This window comes from Pezoporus occidentalis, unplaced genomic scaffold, assembly GCF_034315485.1.
Source record: "Pezoporus occidentalis ecotype Australia unplaced genomic scaffold, CSIRO_AGI_Poc_V1 ctg93, whole genome shotgun sequence".
Classification (NCBI taxonomy): domain Eukaryota; kingdom Metazoa; phylum Chordata; class Aves; order Psittaciformes; family Psittacidae; genus Pezoporus; species Pezoporus occidentalis.
This window is the reverse complement of record NW_026916294.1, coordinates 8,791,573-8,812,345: the sequence shown is the minus strand read 5'-3', so window position 1 is coordinate 8,812,345 and position 20,773 is coordinate 8,791,573. Positions and strand designations below refer to the sequence as shown.

Here is a 20,773-nt window from a genome sequence, read left to right as displayed (position 1 = left end):
CCTGTTCTTAGACTGAGCACTGTGTCTACACACCTCTCCTGTTTATTTGTCAGCCTTTCCACTTTTATCGTTTGCTTTTTGAGAACAGAGTCAAAGTTACCTGACCGAATGGGATTAACAACATGTGTAAGAAAGTACCTAGCTACTCCAAGTAAGACAAGCTCTACACTGTGCATCAGAACACACAAAAGCAGGTTAGCATCCTGCAGTGGTATCTGATGAAAAGCAGGCTCTGGCTTTCCTTTAGCAAAAAGCTGCACTTAGCTGCAAGAGGAATGATAAAGAGTCATGATAATAAAACATATAGCAGCCTATCGTAAGCACAGGGGTGAGGTTTCCTACCTTATCTTTGATCTTCCTCCATGGAAGCTGACCAACTGCGAACTCCACCAACATGTAAAAGAGGGACCACAGATCATCATGTCTACCCATCTCCTGGAGAAGAGAGAGATGAAGACTGAGGAGCAAAGTTCCCTGCTGCTCAGGAGTCCGGTTGTGCTCGCCAGATGAGCTACCTCATTTTAGAAAGCAGGAAGAGAAGTCATACTTCCCATTCAGTGATTAAAAAAGCCAGATTAAAGACTAAAGATGCAAACCCAAGCATTTATTAAACTTGGCAATGTCAATAAAATCACCTGAATAACCTCATTTGTTTGTTGTGAAAAGTTTTTTATCTATGCAGCAAAGCCCAAGTTTTCCATAGGACTCTCCCTCACTGAGTGCACAACAGGGAATATTTATTAATGGGATGTGAAATAACCCGGATTAAGGAAAACAAACCCCAAACCAACAAAACCCCAAACTGTGTAGAAAGTCTTCAGCAAATGGGAAATTGAAACACAGGGATTAAGGCTGAAATCGTCAAAGTACATGAAGTGATTTTTGGTGCGCAACATCCAATGTCTAGAATGTGATTTCTCAGAATAGCATGCATTATACAGCCATTTTTGTGTCTAAATATACCTTCAGCTGATGCCAGCTACAGCTGGCACTATTCAGCTCTTCCAAAAATGGTACCTCAAGTTTCTCACTGTCTCTCAGGAAACAAAATGAATTCATGATGGTGTTCAACTGCCCTCCACACATCACACTTTCTATGTTCTGCAGCCAAGAACTTCTTTCCCTAAAAAAAACTTGAAACCTTCTCCTGTATCACAGGTCATCCTATAGTCATCCCAAATGAGGCTGGAAACCTGGAGGTAAATCAGGAAGGCTGAGTTTCCATCTTGCAAGCACTTAGCTACAGAACCAGAGAACTTCCTGTTTATTGTCTACACAGAAATATAAACTGAACAAACAGGATGAGTAAGTGTTTTGAGAAGAATGTTGAATGAGACTTCTGGAAGTGTTTAGAATTAAACAGGCCAGACACTGGGTAAATAATGGATATTTTCAGGGAAATATAAACCTAGCTTTCACTATGTGGCCCTTCACCTGATGGTATGATGTTAATGTTACGTATTCCAGGTGGAGAATGGATCTGGGGACCTGGCACCTGGTAATTCACAGCCAAGTTCTGCTAGAAACTAGCAGAAAGCAGCCGGGCACTTAACCTGGTTTCTGCTTTAGTGTGGTTTGGTTTTTTTTCCCCTTGAAGTGTCTGATAATGCAATTATTCAGGCTGCTATCTAGAGAGGACCCAATAACTGAATCGTAACGTTGATTTTACAGCCAACAGCCTTGACCACCTCATGGAAATCATCCGATATACTAAATTCTGTAAAAGGAACAAACCAGAACTCGCACCTCTTACTCCTCTGCTCCTGAAAACAGGTTTCTGAGGAGAAACAGCGTTGCTGTTAGCTCCTTATAACCCCAAATACTCACTCGGTTTTTGTGTGCGTTCACCGAGGCGTAGCGGACCGTTCCTCGAAAACCAGCGACGTTGCGGGGCTGAAGGAGACGAGAAACATCTCAGGGACAGAGCAGATTACTAACCCCCTTGTGCAGCTAATTCCTGAGAACTCCTCCTCTATACTGCTATTTCATATGCACCCAAGGAATAAAAAGCTCCTACTTGCCTCCATCTGCTCTAGCAGCCAGCATTCTCCAATTGTGCATTTCTAGAAAGGCTGATTTTACAGAGAGGGCAAGGTGGTGACAGTGATAGATTAGAACAGTAAGAGCCTAGGCACAGAGCTAAGAACATGATCTGAGATTGTATTTTCCTTTTTAAATTCCAGATTAAGGGAAAAGCAGATAAAAGAAGTGCAAGTGCAAAACGGAGTTGGGAATAACGTGAGCTGAGCAAAGTCTGAGGGCAGCCTGGTTGGGACAGGAACAAGGATCCCTACTCTGACACAGAGCCATAGGCATTTGATGGCACTGCTGTCAAGATCCTCTGTGAGACTCAAATCAAGAACCTCCAACTTTCAGAGTTCTTCCCTGTATATTCTAAACCAGGTATCTATTTTTGCTTTGTCTGACTCTCCTGTTCCTTCCATTCTCAGCTTGATATAGCAGCCTTGGGAAGAAGGCAGTGCTTCTGCGACTGTTCCTCTGTGCTGGAGGCTTTCTCTGTTCTGGGGGCTGAGTAACACTTCCAACTCTTTCCATTGCTGCTTCCACAAGAACATCATACCATATGAGTTCCTTTACTGAAGATGTCATTGTTCTGAAAAAAAATATGCTTTTTAAATAAAGACATCCACAAAATCTTTCCATCTTAGCTAAGAAGCACCAGCGTTAACAGCAGTGCTTTCAAAATTCATGTGGCAAAACTGGGGTCAGGCCCAGCCACCACTGGGCTAAGCATGGGCAAAGAACTAAAGGGACTCATAATAAAGATCCTACTCTAGCAAGAATCTGAGCACATTAGTAACTACCCTAACTAGGTAACTTGTCCCACTTAGGTCAGTTGGTCCATGTCTGTTCTTGTATCTGTGCCTATGCTTCCAGAACTAAGCCTAAAGCTCTGCAGTTTTATTCTAAGGCACCCTTCTATCAGTTTAAATACATACAATTCAGTCACTTCAGCTGCATACAGGGAAGTTGCTCTTTCAGTACTCTCAGAAAAAAGAAAATGGTTTTTAAGCAAGTTCACCATACCATGCTACTAGCACACTCCTGAATGGTGCATAATGCAGCTCTCTATAGTGACTCCAAGCAAAAAAGAATTACATCTGTTTTACAGCTCCTTTATGCTAACCAAACACTCCACGAGGAGAACCCATATGCATACCCCATGCACTTAATGCAGCCTTTAATCTTGCAGTACTCCAGCTTGAACTATAAGCTACTTATTCAGCAGCAGGTAATAGTCAAGATATTCTATTCATGATCCATGAACCTCATCCCTCCTGGAGCACATATTTTAGGATTCCTACTGACAAACGACTGCAAAATAGTTTTCTGAGTTCCTGTGATTTCACTGATGTGAGCTCCTGAAAAGCAGAATGCTGGCCAGTGGAGTACATCTGTTAGAGTCAGCATCACTGTAAACGTCCTCTACATACTCAAAAGCAAGAGGACATTCCTCTTTCCCATTACAAGTAGAAGACAGTGTGTTTGGATACTTTCCATGGGCCATGAGTGTATTATGAGCAATTCTAATATGTAACCCCTGACGCTTTCAGAACAAACATTGTTCAGTGTTTGCAGTCCATGGGAGTTTGCCTTTCATGTTCTTTCCCTATTTCAGGGTCTTCGGTTATCAGCTGTGTATATCCTGAGGCCAGTACCACATGTGCTGGTTTCAGCACGGTTGGCAATGTCTCTGAAAACCTTTTTAGATCAATACTCACTATTTCTGGCAGACAGGCTATCTCTGCAGTCTTTAATTAGATCTATTCTGAAACCAACTCTAAGCAGCTTGCAAATGTATTCCCCTCCTCTTTTAGAAGCAAGCCAGAAGCCCAGCCATCTTTTAACTGAGCATGTCCCACAGCCAACACAGGACACTTCACCAAGCCAGTCCTGCAGCTGAGGATAAGGGGCTCTCCCCAGTCTTTTCTCGTAGGGTACCTCACTGCAGCTGAGCAAGACTATGCAATTTATCTGACAGGACGTTTAGAGCTTTCAATAAACCAGGCAGATGCTGTGTGAACAACATCTTCTCATAAAGGTTTCACCTCTTTTAACCATATCTGACTGCCCAGGCAGTCACAAGGCAGTCAGTCATGCTTGCTGACTGTGTCACTGATCATGGCAATCAAATATTTCCATGGCTATGGAGATACTTCGTTTTCCATCCAAACAAACAGCTCCTGTCTGAGCTTCTATTGTAGGACATGATGCCTACCCAACTGTTATTGACTTCTTTTCTGAACTCATCAACATTAATTTTCCAGATGATTTCTTTACATGCTTCATTTCTTCCAGTTAATAAATTTCATGCCACCACTGCATTGTCCAGCAATGGAAAAAGAGCCTTGATAAAGCATCCTTGCTGTCCAGATCAGTCCACATTTGACACAGAACTGAAAGTGCAGAAGTTAGGAACTTCAGACTATGGAATAATATTTAACCCAACCTATTTGAATCCCTCAGATTGTAAGAAAGTAATAAACTGAAATACAACTTAAAACCATACAGGATTTTTTCTTTCATTTTTCCACATCAGTATTGCCATCAAAAACGTTACTTGGGGTAAAGTGCATCTAATCCTGCATTCAGACTGTGTCTAGCAGAAAGCTAAAGTAATTTATTATACAGTGCTGTTAGGAAGATGATCAAGATATGAAGTATATTGCACTGTTGGAAGCTTGGTTTAAAAATGAGTTTTAGCTTGGGAGAATGTGTTAGATCACTACCACAGAGCAAAAATTACACTCTGCGTTTCTTTTAGTACATTAGCAATAAACGCTACCTCACAGACAAAGGCAGAATTAGGTAATAAAATCCTATAGGAAGTAGATGCATTGCTCCAAACTGTGCCCTTTGGCACTCATCAGCTTTTCATCATTCTCCACTCATGATCATCTGTATTTTAAGTGTCAACCCTTATGATTCATGGGAAATGTCTTTCCAAGATATACTCCCTTTATGCCAGGAGTGCTCATATTTCCTCATTAATCTGAATCTTTCCTCATCTCTCAGTGTTTCCTAGATTGGTATTTTGGATGTCCCAGTTTCCAGCTTAAAAACTTATGCTTGGATGTCAGTATTTTCCTCCTGCTGTTTCTTATGCCTGTGGTATTTATCCTCATGGAACGTATCTGCTGGTTCTCCCCCAACGTCTGGAAGCCTGAGGTACAAACACCCCATGAGATCCACCACCTTTGCCACTGGCAGGCCTGCTGTCATCTAAGGTTACTGACCCACCTCTCCAGGAAACAGGGAAAGGATTTCCAGCAGTAAGAAAATGAGAAGAGAGCGCAGATCGAAGAGAAGGTGGTAACGGGAGAGAGGAAATGCCACAGATCATGGTAAGCGTTTGGAGATACATCTTGGATTGAAATGACCCATTGGAAAAATTGTGATAAGAAAGAAAAGTGAAAGGAAGCTTTAACTGCACTAAGAGGAAGTATCTCTGTGACTTCTAGCAATCTTCTGCTTCCACCAGGCTCATGGAGGAGACGCAGGGATATGCATTTCCACCTCTTCTGTGAAGGCAAATTCTGCACCTCTTAAACACGTTTTACACTAATTTAAACAGCAGCACTTTTTTATCCCAACGGGGAGTCAGAAAGGACTTAGAGGAAGCTGGAGCCAAAACTGTAAGAGGACAGAACTCCCCTCCCCTGGCCTCTGCAACAACAGAAGTGACAAAACCACAGTCCCTGGGCACCACCCAAATGCCTGCCAGCCCCTCAGGCAGCATCCCAAGTGTTCTATGCCTCTGCAGCACATTTAGGTGGCTGTCACGATCCTGCTGAAAGACAAACATATCATGAGGGGAAAAAAGAAAACCAGGTGTCATTCGGACTTTGGTATATAACAAAAGCACAAAACAAAATGAAAACCCAGAAGCATGGTGATGGCTCACTCACAACTCATAGCAGAGATGGTTACGAGCAGCGGATGGGAAGCCAACGCATCAAACACAGCCTCAAAAGAAGAGCCCAAAAGAACTGTAAAACAGAGAGAAACCCAAAGAAAAACATGATAAAAAACAACAAAATGAGAAAAAAATTAAACAGAAATGAATTAAAAAACGATTCAATATTGTATCCCTCCAGAAACCTGGGTCTCCTGTGTAGCTGTTGCCATCTCCCAGCATCCTCCCCAGGGCTGTTGGTCCATGCTGAATTTAGCTTCATCTAGATCCCAGGCTTTGGGTGAGCCTGTGGTGTGTGTGTTGTCAAGTGGTGAAAGGGGTCCCTCTAGAGACGATTTCCCCCTGCTCATAGATCACACCTAACAGTATAAAAACCCCAAGCTGAGAGGAGAGATGCATACATCCTAACCACACACCAGTTGTATGATTCTACTGTGATTTCCCTTCCTAAAGTTATCTGGGGCCAACAAGAAATCTGGAGAGGGGCTTCTGACAAGGGCCTGTAGGGACAGGACAAGGGGGAATGGCTTTAACCTGACAGAGGGGAGATTGAGATGAGACATTAGGAAGAAATTCTTCCCTGGGAGGGTGCTGAGGCCCTGGCACAGGGTGCCCTGAGAAGCTGTGGCTGCCCCATCCCTGGCAGCGTTCAAGGCCACATTGGACAGGGCTTGGAGCAACCTGCTCTAGTGGAAGGTGTCCCTGCTGGTGGCAGGGGGTTGGAACTGGATGAACTTTAAGGTCCCTTCCAACCCAAACCAATCTGATTCTATGATTATATGGCAGTTTGAAAGAGAGCAGAATGAAAGTCAGTGCCGCTTTTAGGCCACATGAGCAGTCACTGTATCTTAAGATGTAAACTGCACAGTGTGAAAACATGAGGGCCACACTGATCAGAGGCAAGAGCTAGTATTATGTATTATACAGCCTTAAAACTCAATTCAGTAAACTGAGGAAAGATCTCAGCTGGGAGACACAGATACCAACAGAAACCAACCAATCTGGAGCAATCAGCTCAGTGGTGTTTCTTCTGAGTCTTACTATTCCTCTTCCCTAAAAATGTGCAAGTTCCAGGAACTCTGTAGATTTTGCATTGACTTCAGTTTTGAGACAGTCTCCTACTATTCTTTTCAAAGCAAAAGACCTGAAGGAGATGAGTTAAAATGACACCTTCCCTTCTTTACTTCAGGAGAATCAAAATTACCAATGGATTTTATCATCAGAAGAGACCAGGGTAATAATTTTGTGTTTCCAGACAGCAAACATGAACCACCTCATCATGCAATGCCTGCTCCAGAACCTGCACTGGAGATGAGGATGCCTTTCTCACATTAGAAACATGGCTAATAATGAGCATTTTTCCTTACTCAAAGGCTTATTCCAGCTATAACCCTATTATTCAATTATTATCCAATTTTTAACAAGAGAATTTTGGCCGCAGAGCTGCACTTGTTTCTTACAGGCATGGTCCCACTGGGGAACATGCAGTACTGAATGTCTCTATGGAAAGCATGCCGAATGCTGAATAAGGAAGAGAAGTTCTTCATGAGCTGTATCACAGAGCTGAGGGACCACTGAAATTGAAGTATTTTGGACTGTTGTAAAGCGTTAATCACATTTCTTTGGGGATTTACAGCTCATAATGCTTTCCTGGAGTCAGGTGAAGAAGATGACCATTTTCTAGTAACAGCAAGACAAGAGAGAGTTGTGGCAATCACCAGGATGCAGCAGAGCTAAGTTCAAATCTCTCCACCCCTCGCACAGAAATGAAAACCACACCACCCTCCTTCTAGAGCACAACCTCACCCCTACACCACAAGGTGCTTTGAGACGCAAGTCTAAGAGCATCCCTGCTGGCACGGACCCCTTTTGCACAGAATAATTGAGTATTTATTCAAAAGAGAGAGAAACATAGGCACTCTGCAACCTGGCAGCAAATACACTTACCTGACTGAGGGGAGACCTAACCTGCAATCCAATTCAACATTCACTTGCCCAGCGGGTGAAGTCCCTGTTCCCTTACCACCAGACATAATAATAGTTTCCTGTTCCTTTGTCTGCAGTCCCATGGGAAAAATAATCAACGCTTCAAGTGGAACAGCACTGACCAGAAGGAATGATACATCCAGATAGATCCCCCCTGCAGCTTGGCAGCAAAAGCACTTGGAAATGGAAAATGCGATCACAGTTCCCTGCAGGTATATATGGGATTTGAGCCGGAGATTTCCTTCTGTTTCCCTCACCCCTACAGCACAAGAGCTCTAATCAGAGACCTGCTACATAAAATCAAACCACCAACAACCTGATGTGGATGATCGGAGGTCACCCTCACTGAACCAGGGGAGGAAAAGTAGAGAAACAACTAGTTGTAACAAGATACAAGAGTCCCTGCTTGCTAATAGATTTCAAAACCCATCAGCTAGCCTGCTTTACATACATTTAATGTCAACTGCACTGCCTTTCTGTAGTTGCAGTGTTTTAAACTGGAACACGAACTCCCTTCTCAAGTCCAAATTTGCTGCACCAACAATAAAAGTAACAGCAAGAACCTTTATGTAATTTCCACAATCTGTTTTATAACTGACCCATTCCCACAGAAACGGCATTTCTGTAAATATATTAAATGTGAGATATTTTTAAAGACAAAGGTCCATTTTGTTCCCTTTCCCCATCTCTGCTAAACCTATGTGACTGCTGTGTTTTCAGCCTTTTCTTCAATTACCTTTTAACTATATGAAGCCCAGGACAAAAATGATCTCTTCTTAAGCAGAGTACTATAGCTCCACAGATCCATTTATTTGACTGCAAAATGATCATCTCCAACATAACTTTACAGCTTTACATATATTTCAAGTACTAAACAAGTGTAAAAGCTTCTGGGCTTCTATGTTTGAACATCTGGGTTCTTACGATACAGGAGTTCATATCCTTTATGTTATTTTACAGCTCGTTTTCCACTGGGGGGAAAACTACTTCGTAGAGAAACATATCACATATCACACTCTCCTCTTCTAATACCTTGTTCACTGCAGCAAGGTCTATTTTTAACACAAGGCATATATTGTGGAAAAGAAATACCTTTTTCTCAGTTAGCTGACACATTTCTGCAGCCTTCATCACGCTCGTCTGAACAGGCTATGCCCTGTCCTGCCTACAGCATCTTCCTTCTGCTCCCTGACTCACAGAGCCGCCCTCACAGCTGAGCGGTGCCTTCAGCACAGCGCTGCAAAGTGCTGCACTGCAGTTGGAGCCACGAGGAGATCAAGAGCTGATCAATGGGCTGCAGCTGACTAAGCAAAAAAGATGCTGGCTGAGCAGAACAGCCCAGTGTCAGCTCCTGCAACAGGAGAGAGGCTCCAGGAAAAACATGGCTTCGCCTCTGTTTCCAAATAAATAATCAAGACCAAGCTGTTAAATGCTGGACCATTTTCAATTGCTATTTGTGGAGCCACAGGGAACATGTCTCTGAAAGCAGGGTGTCGCAGGCAGAGGGAAAGAATAAAGCTGTCTGTACTGCATGTTCAGGACACAACTGGCAGGCCTGAATAAAGACCAGTAATGATCAAGGAGTTATGGTCCCAAACCTGCCCTACATTACCATGGTCCAGGTGTTCCTGCCCATAGCAGGGGATTGGAACGGGATGAGCTTTAAAGTCCCTTCCAACCCAAACCAGTCTGGGATTCTATGGCTCTTCATGGATAAAGAAACTGAAAGAGAATGGAGACATAAGACTACCTACTGGCTTGAAATACTCTTTGGTGAAATAAATGATAAAGTTCCTTAAATAATAATAATTAAAAAAATGAAACAAGGGAACTGAAGTCAGTATTTTTTGTTATTTTTTTTATTATTGCTCCCACCCCTCTGGGGATCCTTTTGTCTTTTTTCAAGACAAGATTATGTGTTACTAGTTCTTCCACAAGACTCATCTGTGGCAAGCAAGCAACCAGCATTAAGACCAACCTTCTCAGAGCCCTGCATCCTAACCAAACCCCACCTCACCCACACCAACCCAGGCAGGACACAGCCTGCAAGATACACAGAAGTCTTTTGCCCTGAAATACATCAAGGCTGGATGGAGTGCTTTTCCAAAACCAGGGCCTGGGAGTATTGTTCTAAGGATGTAGCAAAATGAAAGCAAAGTAATTTTACTGGGAGAAAAGAAGAAAAAAAGAGGATCCAAAAGAAGAGACATCTATAACAACTGGCTTCTTTCGTTGTCAAGACAAAACACTGATCAAACAACAGGACCTGAAATACATATGTACTCATTGCTTCACTGAAACAATGTAGAAATTTTGCAGAAACCCTGTTTCAACCCATAGTGGGCTAGAATTCTAACTGCAGAAAGAGGAAAGGAGTGGGGCTGCATTTTGCAAAGGGCAGTATGGAGGAGGGTTATCCTTAAACTCAACAGCATGAACAAGGAAGACCGGTAGTACATGGTGTGTTTCTCCTTAAGATGTAAACACAAGCTTTGGAGCTGCTCCCATCTACAGCTAAAAAGAAAAGGCTTTTAATGTCCAACTGAAAAGATGGGGGGGGGGGAGATAAAAAGAAAAAAAGACACAGAATCTGTTCACTGATCTTTGCTTTCTTCCCCCTCCCCAGTCATATCCTGTGCTACAGAATCTCTGAATTTAGCTCTCACATTGTCCATGTTTTCCAGAACAACAGTTATCTTGCAGATGGAAAAGATGTGCAGACCCCAAAGGTACAGGCTTAGGATGATAAACAGAGATTGCCTTTAGCCCTCCCTGCTTGAGCTGCGTTCCAAAATAAATCTAGGAATGCTCTAAATGATACCTAGAGCACCTGAAGCTTAATGTATCCTTATGGGTGACCCCACATAACACAGTGCTGATAAAGATAACACCACATGTCATGTGCTGCAATTATGCCCTCTGCCCTTACCTCCCCTCCAAGCAGGCACACTGAAATCCGCCTGCTAAGAAATCTTGTCAGGGAGCAATGTACACAAAACCAAAGCCAGGGAAGGCTGGAAAAGCATTACAGGTTGCAGTTCACAGTGAGCTCAGCCTCAGAGACCAAGTCAGCCTCTAACTTCCAGCATTTTAATTTTGTCATAAAAAGCTTTAAGAACACACCAACCTTGTTCCCCAGATCACAAAGGACTCAACTAGAGCAGTCCTCTGGCAATACAAAAGTTACACGGCCAGCACTGGGCTCACCCTCTTTGCTTGGCCATTATGTACTCAAGAAGTATTGCAAGCCTGTGGAAAACATTATTATCTTATTTGAAAAGAAAAAAACAAAGCCAAATGCCTTGTAAGACAACACCAAGCATCCCCTTCTTAGATTCTCAACTCAGCTGAAGCTATGTGCCTGCATCTCACCTTGCAGAAAATGCAGTCATATAGAATGACTGAGCAGAACCACCACAAACCAAACACAATCCCAAAGCTTTCCACGCCTAAGCAGCTGCAGAAGTGGAAAAAAATTACTTCAAATGTACTTACTGGCCGAACTTCACCAGTGGTGTTGGTATACTGACGGGCCAGACCAAAGTCTAACATGTAGCACTTCCTGTACGTTGAAGGCAAGCGGCCCATGGCAAAATTGGACTAGATAAAGAAAGAAAACCAAATCAGTTTGATACCAGAAACCCGGGTAAGAGTGACCATTTAATAACAAAACTTTGTCACATAACCCCACATGCCTCTGGTGGAAACATAAGTCAAAGAGAAGAATTTCAAGATGCATCTTAAACTCCTGATTAGCCCATCGCTGCCATGTTAAGAGGTTAACTTTGCAAACAAATGACTGTGGAGTTTCAAAGTAACTAAATTTCACATTAGCTTAACTAAATTTCAGCTGCTACAAGAAAAAGCGAGAGCTCCATCGCATGCATACCAGGCTGGAGTTACTGCAGACAAATACTTCTGATCATTCAGCTGCCAGCATGCTTTATGCTGCCATAACCCCCAGAATCTCCATCCACTATACTGCATTACCTCAACTGATCTAAATGTTCAGACAACTAAAAATCACTTGGTTTGGTTCTTAGTAAATAAACTAAGAAGCAAATAGAGCAGCTCTTTTTTAACTCCCCATCTTAAACATATCTTTTACCATAAAGGATCTGTGGGCAGTTACATTAATGACTGACTTTCACCTGAATCTGACCAGCCAAACCCACCTGATTTTAAAAGCAGCAAATGATTTTGCTGGAAGGAGGGTGGTCTTAGGGACCAACAAGTGTTGAAGTCAAATAGTGAAGAGCTGGAAGAAGACTGGCTCCTACAATGCGAGTTGGAATTACTGTGCCTCACCAAGGCAGATGCCCACCATCGTGGCTGTGTTTCTGACACTGGAACCTCTGCTCCAGTTTTTTTGGCAATTGCTCAGAAAAGATTAAGAGGATTATTTAGCTGAGTCAAATACATGAAACAGCATTTATTCAAGTGATGGGTCACAGAGCAAGACATCGTTTCTGAACCCCTTTTATAGGAATAAATGGTTGGACTCCAAATGATTGTTTGGAATTAGATTGCTTCGTTATGTGATCTTAACTGGTACAAGTATGACTGACAGCTACTAAGCCACCACGGAGCAGCCTCTGCCCATACTAACTAGTTTTCTATGCACTTAAAGGAATGACAATACTATATTACTAGTCTGTACTTGCAGAAAACAGCCAACGTGTCAGACAGTGTGAATGTGCAAGAACTAAGTGCCTCCACTGAGATCTGCCCATACTCAGACTGTCTTTGGCTCAAGCAGAACAGAGAGACACAAGCAAACCCCATATTTCCAAACCAACATACAGGCTTGATGTCTCGATGCAGGAATCCCACAGAGTGAATGGCTTCTATTGATTCCAGAATCTGTTTGCCTAATCGCAGCGTGGTGCTCAGCGTGAAAGTCCCTCGAGGCTGACTCCTCCTGAGATCTGCCAGATTCCGGCCCTGAAACAATCAATAAAACACTTAAACCATCACACACAGCATTTCACAGCTCCAAGTTCTAACGTGCGTCATCCCCCCCAAAAGCAGAAATGCTCCTCAGACACTTTATGTCTGCTTTATTTCTTGTACAAGATCTTCCAATGCTTCATTTTAACTTTCAACTGCTGTGTTGACTCATAAGAAGATAGCAGACCATTACACTGGGAAATCAGCTGACGTACTGTTTGGGAAACAGGCACGGCATGGACAGCACTGCCTCAAACTGTGTATTGTGAAATATCTTAGCACATCCTGACAAGTGGAGCTATCCCAAGGGAGGGTATCACAGCAACACCACCACCCCCCCCCCCCCCCCAGTCTCACTGTCTCCCATTCCACCCACTTTCTCTGTACAACGAAGTCTCTACACCAGTGCTTGGCTGTCTGCTGTCACTGTGAATCCTTCACTGTGGTGCCATCTGCATAGGATGGGGGCTGAGGGGAAGCCCAGAACTCACCTGAAGCTGCATGACCACGTAATTAAATTTTTCATTCCTTCCACAGCCAATAAATCTGCAAACATGATCTTTCCCTGAAAGGAAACAGAAACACACAAAATGGAAGACGTGGTCATGATTGTTGGAAAGGTGGTTTCTGATCAAGGGCTTGTAACTGCAAGAGGCATCAGGCAGGGAGTTCTGCAGAACAGACTGATTTTATTTCTACTTCCCAGTCTCATAGCTCAGGAAAGTAACGCCATTCATCAAGAAAACTGCCTGTGAAATAGCCATGAGCAGAAATCTGTGTCAGGGATTCTCAAATCCTCAAACTGACAGAGGGCACAAGTGAGAGTGTGACGAAGTGCAGTTTATACCACCACCACATGCAGGCAACACCGCCACAGCCACCACCATCCCTGTGTGGTAGCACTACTACATTTGCCTGCCAGTACTGCATACCCTGCAACAACTAAACTAAGCCTACATCAGCATGGACAAACCCTGATTTTAATAGTCAGAAGCATATGGAAAAAAAAGATGCTTATGGAAAAAACCTCCATGGACCCATTAAAGCAATTTCATAATAAAAGAAGGAAATAAACCTGGGCAGTTGCATGTTGAGCTCTGGCATGGTGCTAGAGCTATGAATTACATCTAGTCAGGCAAAATCAAAACCAATCAGCCACCCCACAACACTCAGGTAGTCCTCCATGGTCATTCTCTGTGTTACAAAATGCAGGGGGAGCAGAGGCTGGGGTTTCAGATCCTGACCTGTAATGGAGTTGTGATGGTGTGGTTTCTGTATGCTGCACAAGTTCCTCTAACAGCAGACTGTTGATAACAGAGTAAAGGTTCATACACACCACAGTGGTGAACACTGCGGTTCCTTGTGGGGTTTCTAAGCAGGAAAGGGAGCGAGTATCATTGCAGAACTTTGCCCTGTATGTCTTTGCAGCACTTGAGCAATGGTGATTTTAATTAGTTTTCCAACCAAAGCTTATTGTTTGATACTTCCCAGTTTTACAATTAAAAAAGGAGGAACACAAAGATATACAGTAACTGCCTATAAGAGTCTGATCTATTCCTTGGAGCAGGAGGTTGTACTAGAGACATCCAGAGCTCCCACTCCCAGCCCAAATCATCCCCTCAATCTATCCATGTCAGGCACTCATTTTCTTCAAGGCCTGCCTCTCACGTCAGCAGTGGCCTCTGACCCCTCTAATCACAAACTCAGCTTATTTCTAGAATCAGTCAAAGTTCTTTTTATTCAGTTAATACAGGAAGTACCAAACCCAACAGAATACTGGTGGTCAAAAATAACCACCATGGCACAGCCACCCAGCAGCTCAACCCTGAAGAAAGCTGCAGAGGAAAAGCCCAAGTCCATAGTGAGCACTTGGCACTGCCAGGGTCTCTGTAATATGCACAGTTGTGGACAACCAGCTACACTACTGCTTTCACCAGCATTTGGGAAGCTGTGTCTATTTTTCATACTCCTACATTAGAGATGCAATGTACATTATACAGCTATCCTCTTGCCTGTCCACATCAGAATCAGGTTTATCAGCTTATCACAGATACTGGACTCACTTCTTTACAAACAGTCTAAAGAAATAGATGATCCATCAGGACTAGAAAATGAGATGAGAGTTATCATTATCCAACTTGCTTGGAAACAGTGTCTGTAGCTTGGCAAAGCTGACCTGCATACAGTTTTCTTTCCTTTGCAGTTAGTTTTACCTCTGGCCAGACAAACTAGCTGACTTCAGGGACTCGTCAACCCAGCTGGAGACAAGGAGTTTTGAACATGAAAGAAAACAAATTCTGTGCTGGAAGTAAAGGCTTAAATAATGATATCTGACAGTAGTTAACTAGTATTTAACCAACTGTGCTAGTGCTTCTGTAGTAAATGAATGGACTAAATAAATTAATGAACTAATGGGCATAACAACAAAAGACTGGTTGTCACCTTCTAATCAAACAGTAAAAGGTAAAGCTGCCTGGCCTTGCATGGCATGGTTCCTCATCTCCTTTCCCAAGCCCACTAAAATATTTAAGATGAGCAGCTGATAATAGATCCCACACAGGGCAAGGCAGAATACTGAAGGAGCAAAAATTCAACCCAACCTCGAAGAAAAGTGTGTTTTAAATCCTCACCTTTCCCTTGACATCACAGCTGATGCAGAAAACATGTGGCCCAAAATGACAGTTCATTTGATTCTTCCGCATGGAAAAACGCAGTGCTAGGCAGAGCTGCATCAAGTGTCTGAATCTGCCATTCTGTGACAGCCTAAAAACCTGCCAAGGGTAAATGACCCTGCTTTCCAGATAGTTACATCAAGCAGCAAAATACAAGAGACACATAAAACACGTATACAAAAGTAACAAATTGAACCATAGAGAGTTAAGGCACCACTTGAGCGTGAAAAACTCACGTAAGCAAAAAGAAGAGACTAGGACTGGCAAATGAGAAAAAAAAAAAACCAAGCAAGATCCCTTTTCTTCCCTTATTTTGACAGGAAATCCTTCCCTTTCCAACCCCTGGCAGTAAGGGAGACCAAGCAACACAGCCCTACCTCCCTATCTGCTGTAATAAAGTCAGGTACTCAAACCCCAACAGTGCCTGTGACCAGGCTGCATCTTGCACAGCTACTCAATATGCAGAAGATCTCTGCACTGCAGAATAAAATTAATCAGAGTCCTACGCAATGAGATTGGTTCCGCTGAAAAGCTGCCTTGACAGAGCGAGTGACACGCTACGGAGAGCCAAGGAGCGTCCGGCTGTGAGTGAGGTCAAAGGCAGGCACACGGGGCCTCACACCAGGGCAAAACTGCCACCACAGTGACACAGAGCAGTGCCCAGCACCAAACTAACCTGCCCTTTTCATCTGACTGTTCCAAAGAGAATCCCAGCCAAGGAAACTGAATGCTGTGGCCACATCTGTATTCTGGGGAGCCTGCGGACCAGAAGGCATCTGGACTGTACGACTCATATGAGAGCTTTTTGCACTATCCAGGTCTCATATGCCTTCAGAGTGCTCTGAGAGAGAACCCTCAAGGACAGGGAAGATATTTCTGAATTCAAGCATTTGCTGCTGGGCGTCACACAGCCCCAGGTGAGCATCTAGAGCAGACACAGTACCTGGTTTCACATGTGCAGATGGTTTCCACATCCCTCTCTGCAGCAGCCCATAAAGGTGGAGCAAATGTGGAGCAAATAACCCACCGGATTTAATCAGGGATACTGGATTACTATTTGTGCAACTAAGGCTGCCACTGGAAAGGCAAACTGACGCTGAGACAGCCCATACCAAGGACCTCAAAAGCTGTGGCAGAGCTGTTCTAACAGAGCCATTGTGTTTTGATTAAACTCAAAGACCTCAGAAGTGGGAAACAGAGTCCGGACAGTATTTCACAGATGCTCCTCTGCCTCCTGAATGCTCCTCCACAGCAAATCCAAGGTGGGGGACAAAAAGTCACATAGAGAGCAGGCAGGTTTCCATCTGTCTGTATTCCAAAGGGTTAGACAAGTATTGAAGATAAAGAAAAACATCTGCGCTTCTAGAGGTGACAGGACTCTTCCATGTGTTCAGTGACAGCAAACCATCCCATTCTTTTCTCCCCATGAATCCAAAGAATGAGAGTCCCAGACTCCTGGTTTATAATGGCAGTAAGTTTTTAAAGCAAGCCTCCATACTGCTGTACATCACTGCAATTACCATGTGCTGTTCACTGGGTGCCTTTGGGTCATGTTAACTTTCCTCAGCAAACAGACCCAGGAGCTCAGCTCCACATACACACCAAAGAGTCCCCAAACCCTAAAGGAGACAGTCCAAATTAACAACTGGCCCCTTAGACAAGGGAAACCAGATTAAAGCTAACCCAAAGCAAAATCCCCCCAAACACATGTTGTTTATAGTGTAAAATCCCCAAGCTATATATGCTAGAGATGCAGTGGTCTGAGCAAGTGCTTCTAACAACTAATCTGCTGGTACTACACTGCTCACTAATGTAGACAGAGCTTAAAAGGGTCAAGCAGATAAAACCTTGCAAAGGCCCTTCTTGCTCTCTGGATAAACTGCTAATTCACTCAGCCATGCAGATCTTATTTCCACTCGCTCTTTAACACATGTGGCCAGAAGGCTTGTCTACACAGCAAAACACTTGCAGATACAACTAAAGCAGCCACCTTCTCTGCTGGATCCCTGCTGTATCTGCAAGTATTTTGCCAATGCAGCTTAGCTTGGTTTCAAAATGCCTGACTGCAAAGTAGAAAAGCCCAGTAGGTTAAAATGATGCGCAAATGGTACAATCATACACAGTTATCTCACTTCAAGATAATTTTACAGCAGTGATTAAGGTAATAAAGTGAGGGCTTGGCACTAAAATAGTATTCTTCTGACAGAGGAGCTGTATTCATGCAGAATTTCCCTGGGCAGATGTGCCAAACTATCCCTGAAATGCTTTCTGAATTTGTTATTTGTCCCTAGTAGGGTAATTCTCTATTAGCTGTCTACATGGTAATGTTTCTTACCATCTTTTTTTATAGTGTTACTTAGATTTATTACCCTTATACTTGCCAACTACATACACACATTTCTTCTCCCTGTATGCTATGAATTTTTCATTCATCATTTCCATATTACTTGTTACTTATGGAAAATTTTAGAGATAAATATATATTACTATATATTACTGCAGCAGAGTCTACTCTCTGATGTGGTTCCTTGGACTCTCCATGACACCCAGCAGCTCAGACTGCACAGCAGCCTTCTTCAAGGAAGGGAAAGTTCCTGACCCTACATGTAAGGTTAGTCCTGCTTACTCCTTCATCCATGGAAGGGACAGATAAGCCAGAGATAAGCAAGCCTGAAAGAAGTGGTGAGCAACTCCAGTAGTCAGGACAAAAGAGCTGCTCAGGCTGGTATTGATAAACAGCAGAGAACTTCACCTACAGCAGACAGTAGGTAAACCCATGGTGGATCTGAAGTAAAAAGAGTTCTAAGGTCATAATCTATAGTGGCCACTGGTTCTACAAGGTGGGGTTGCCTGCGTGCACCAAAGGGTGAGGACCTGGAAATACAGACTTGCTTTCAGATGGTGACTCCTCATGCAAGAGACCTTATGCATCACGAAGGACCCCATGAAGGATGCCATCTACAATGATGACATGGGTAAAACCAGGCACTGTTGAGGCTGCAGGCCTCCTGACCATGAAAGACAATAATACACAATGTAATACCAAGGTCAACATTCCTAATGGTACCAAAAAGAGAATGCGATTTCACTGTTCCCCAAGCAAGATAACCAACGCACACTGAGAAAATGGCTTTGGTTCAACAGTGCCAAGGACTAAAATAGTCCATAGAAGGCAAAAAAAGGACAGAAATCTGGTAGAAACTTTTTGGGTAAATGTGTAACAACAGGCAGACCGAGAGCTTCAGCTTGTCACCTTCTTGAACAAGAAACTCTAAGCTGACTTCTCCATCACGTTTCACCCAAAGCCTAAAAGGGCACCATTGCTGGTGTTTCCCAGCCCCAAGACAGTATAAAGGTTTGGAAGGTTGGTCAGAAGATGATCTACGATCCTTTGAAGTAACTATACAAGTCAGAAAGAACTCTGCCTTTGGCAAAGGCATTAATATCCAAACAAAGAAAAAGCACTATGCAGCTAAAACAATCAAACCAAGTAAGAGCAGAACAGAACAGCTCTGCAGGGCAGCTGAGGGACACTGAAGTGGCAGTGATCTCGCACACACCAAGCACAAATATCACAGAACCATTGATGTTGGAAGGGACCTCTTTAGATCATCTAGTCCACGCACCCCCACTTCAAGCACAGACAGCACAGAAGGTTTTCCAGGTCAGCATCCACTTGGGTTTTGAAGATCTCCAAGGATGGAGACTACCCAACCTCTCTCAGCAACTTGTGCCAGCGCTGGACCACCCTCACAGTGGAAAACTCCACACAGTGGTTATTAGAAGGTACAGAGAATCTCTAGAACAGTCATTAACTGATTAGTTCCCCAGTTGTTCTGCATGGACTATGATTCAATCTGGTACTCTATGATTCTGTGACGGCCAGCTCAGAAAGGACACTGTGAGAGACCTGCGGCTGTGTTCATTATGTGACTATTCCAGGAAGTGTCCCAGAAAGTCTCACTGTTGGCAACAGCCTGCAGTCCAAACCAATAAAGAACTACTGCACTGAGAGATCAGGCTGCACCCAAATCAGGTCCTGATGCAGGTCTGCAATATGGGCTAATGGTCAGCCTGCTTTATCTCAAACTCGGTGAAGCTCTAGCAACTTGCAAGATCCTGATCACAAGCTCTGAGAAGCAGTAGCTCGTGAGTCCTTTAATGTTGGTGTGGCACCTAAATAGAAAACAATGCAGCTGTACTATTTAAGAGGACTGCAATGTTCAGTTCAAACATAAAAGTAGAGAGGAATTTTAGACAACACTGTTCCATTGTTTTTCACCTGGAAAACATGAACCAAACACATAACCTATGGTAACACCAACCTCCTCCATCCAGCTGTTTGTAAAGTCAGTCTCTCCCTTTCTGGAATGTTTTTTACCTCTTTGCATCAGCTCACTGTGAAAACATACACAATACATGATTCCCAACTCTCTTAACCCAATTTCTTATTTTAACTCCAGCGTTTATTTCAGGAAGGCATTTGGGGATTAACCTTGAACCAAAAAAGCTGAATTCTTCACAGAACAGCTTGATTTGTAAAAACATGGCTGAAGTAATCTGTTGTTCTCAGATGCAGTATAGTTGATGCAGAACCAATTCTGCTGCTTCTGTCTTTCCTGTCCCTTAATATTTGCTAACTGCTTTGCCAAGGGACTTCACTATTGCCACACGCCACCGCTCCCTCTCCCCAGTGCCCAGGATCACACAGTGTACACTGGTGGGTGTTTTCTGAAGCATTTGATATTCTCAGTTTTTCAGACATAAACACTGATGGCAAAACATGCGTATAAGTCAACTCATCACGCATTTTCTGATGCTAGTTCATAGAATCCCAGACTGGTTTAGGTTAGAAGGGACTCTGAAACTCATCCAGTTCCAACCCCCTGCCACAGGCAGGGACACCTTCCACTAGACCAGCTTGCTCCAAGCCCCATCCAGCCTGGCCTTGAACACTGCCAAGGATGGGGCATCACAGCTCTGATTTGGTGACATGCTGTTCAAGCATTGCCTGCTGCAGGTGTACCACACAGTGACACCAGCCAGCATGGCAGCATTGACTCTTGGTGTTCTAATGATCTGCTGTTTTACCCAGTCACACCCTCACTCAATTCAGAGCATTTCCAAGTGCACAACCAAACTCAAAAGTCAAAATCTCTGCCTTGCCACCTTCTCTGCTGTTCTGAGAGCTCTGTGTCTCCAGGCCTGTCACAGATCAAGCTGCCTC

General features: G+C 43.5%; 1 protein-coding gene across 12 annotated transcripts in view; it reads right to left on the bottom strand.

Annotated features, from left to right (window-relative positions):
• The window catches only part of TTBK1 (tau tubulin kinase 1), a 77,210-nt gene that overhangs the window by 36,802 nt on the left and 19,635 nt on the right, over positions 1 to 20,773 (bottom strand). For 11 of the 12 annotated variants that reach the window (XM_062605913.1, XM_062605911.1, XM_062605902.1 and 8 more), the window contains 5 exons: positions 13,366 to 13,439; positions 12,728 to 12,868; positions 11,420 to 11,524; positions 1,828 to 1,893; positions 343 to 435 (listed from right to left, as the gene is read on the bottom strand). In XM_062605913.1, coding sequence (XP_062461897.1) covers positions 343 to 435; positions 1,828 to 1,893; positions 11,420 to 11,524; positions 12,728 to 12,868; positions 13,366 to 13,439 — 479 coding nt within the window. Of the gene's footprint in view, positions 1 to 342; positions 436 to 1,827; positions 1,894 to 5,930; positions 6,000 to 11,419; positions 11,525 to 12,727; positions 12,869 to 13,365; positions 13,440 to 20,773 lie in introns of those variants that run through there. The other variant, XM_062605914.1, reaches the window with a different exon arrangement.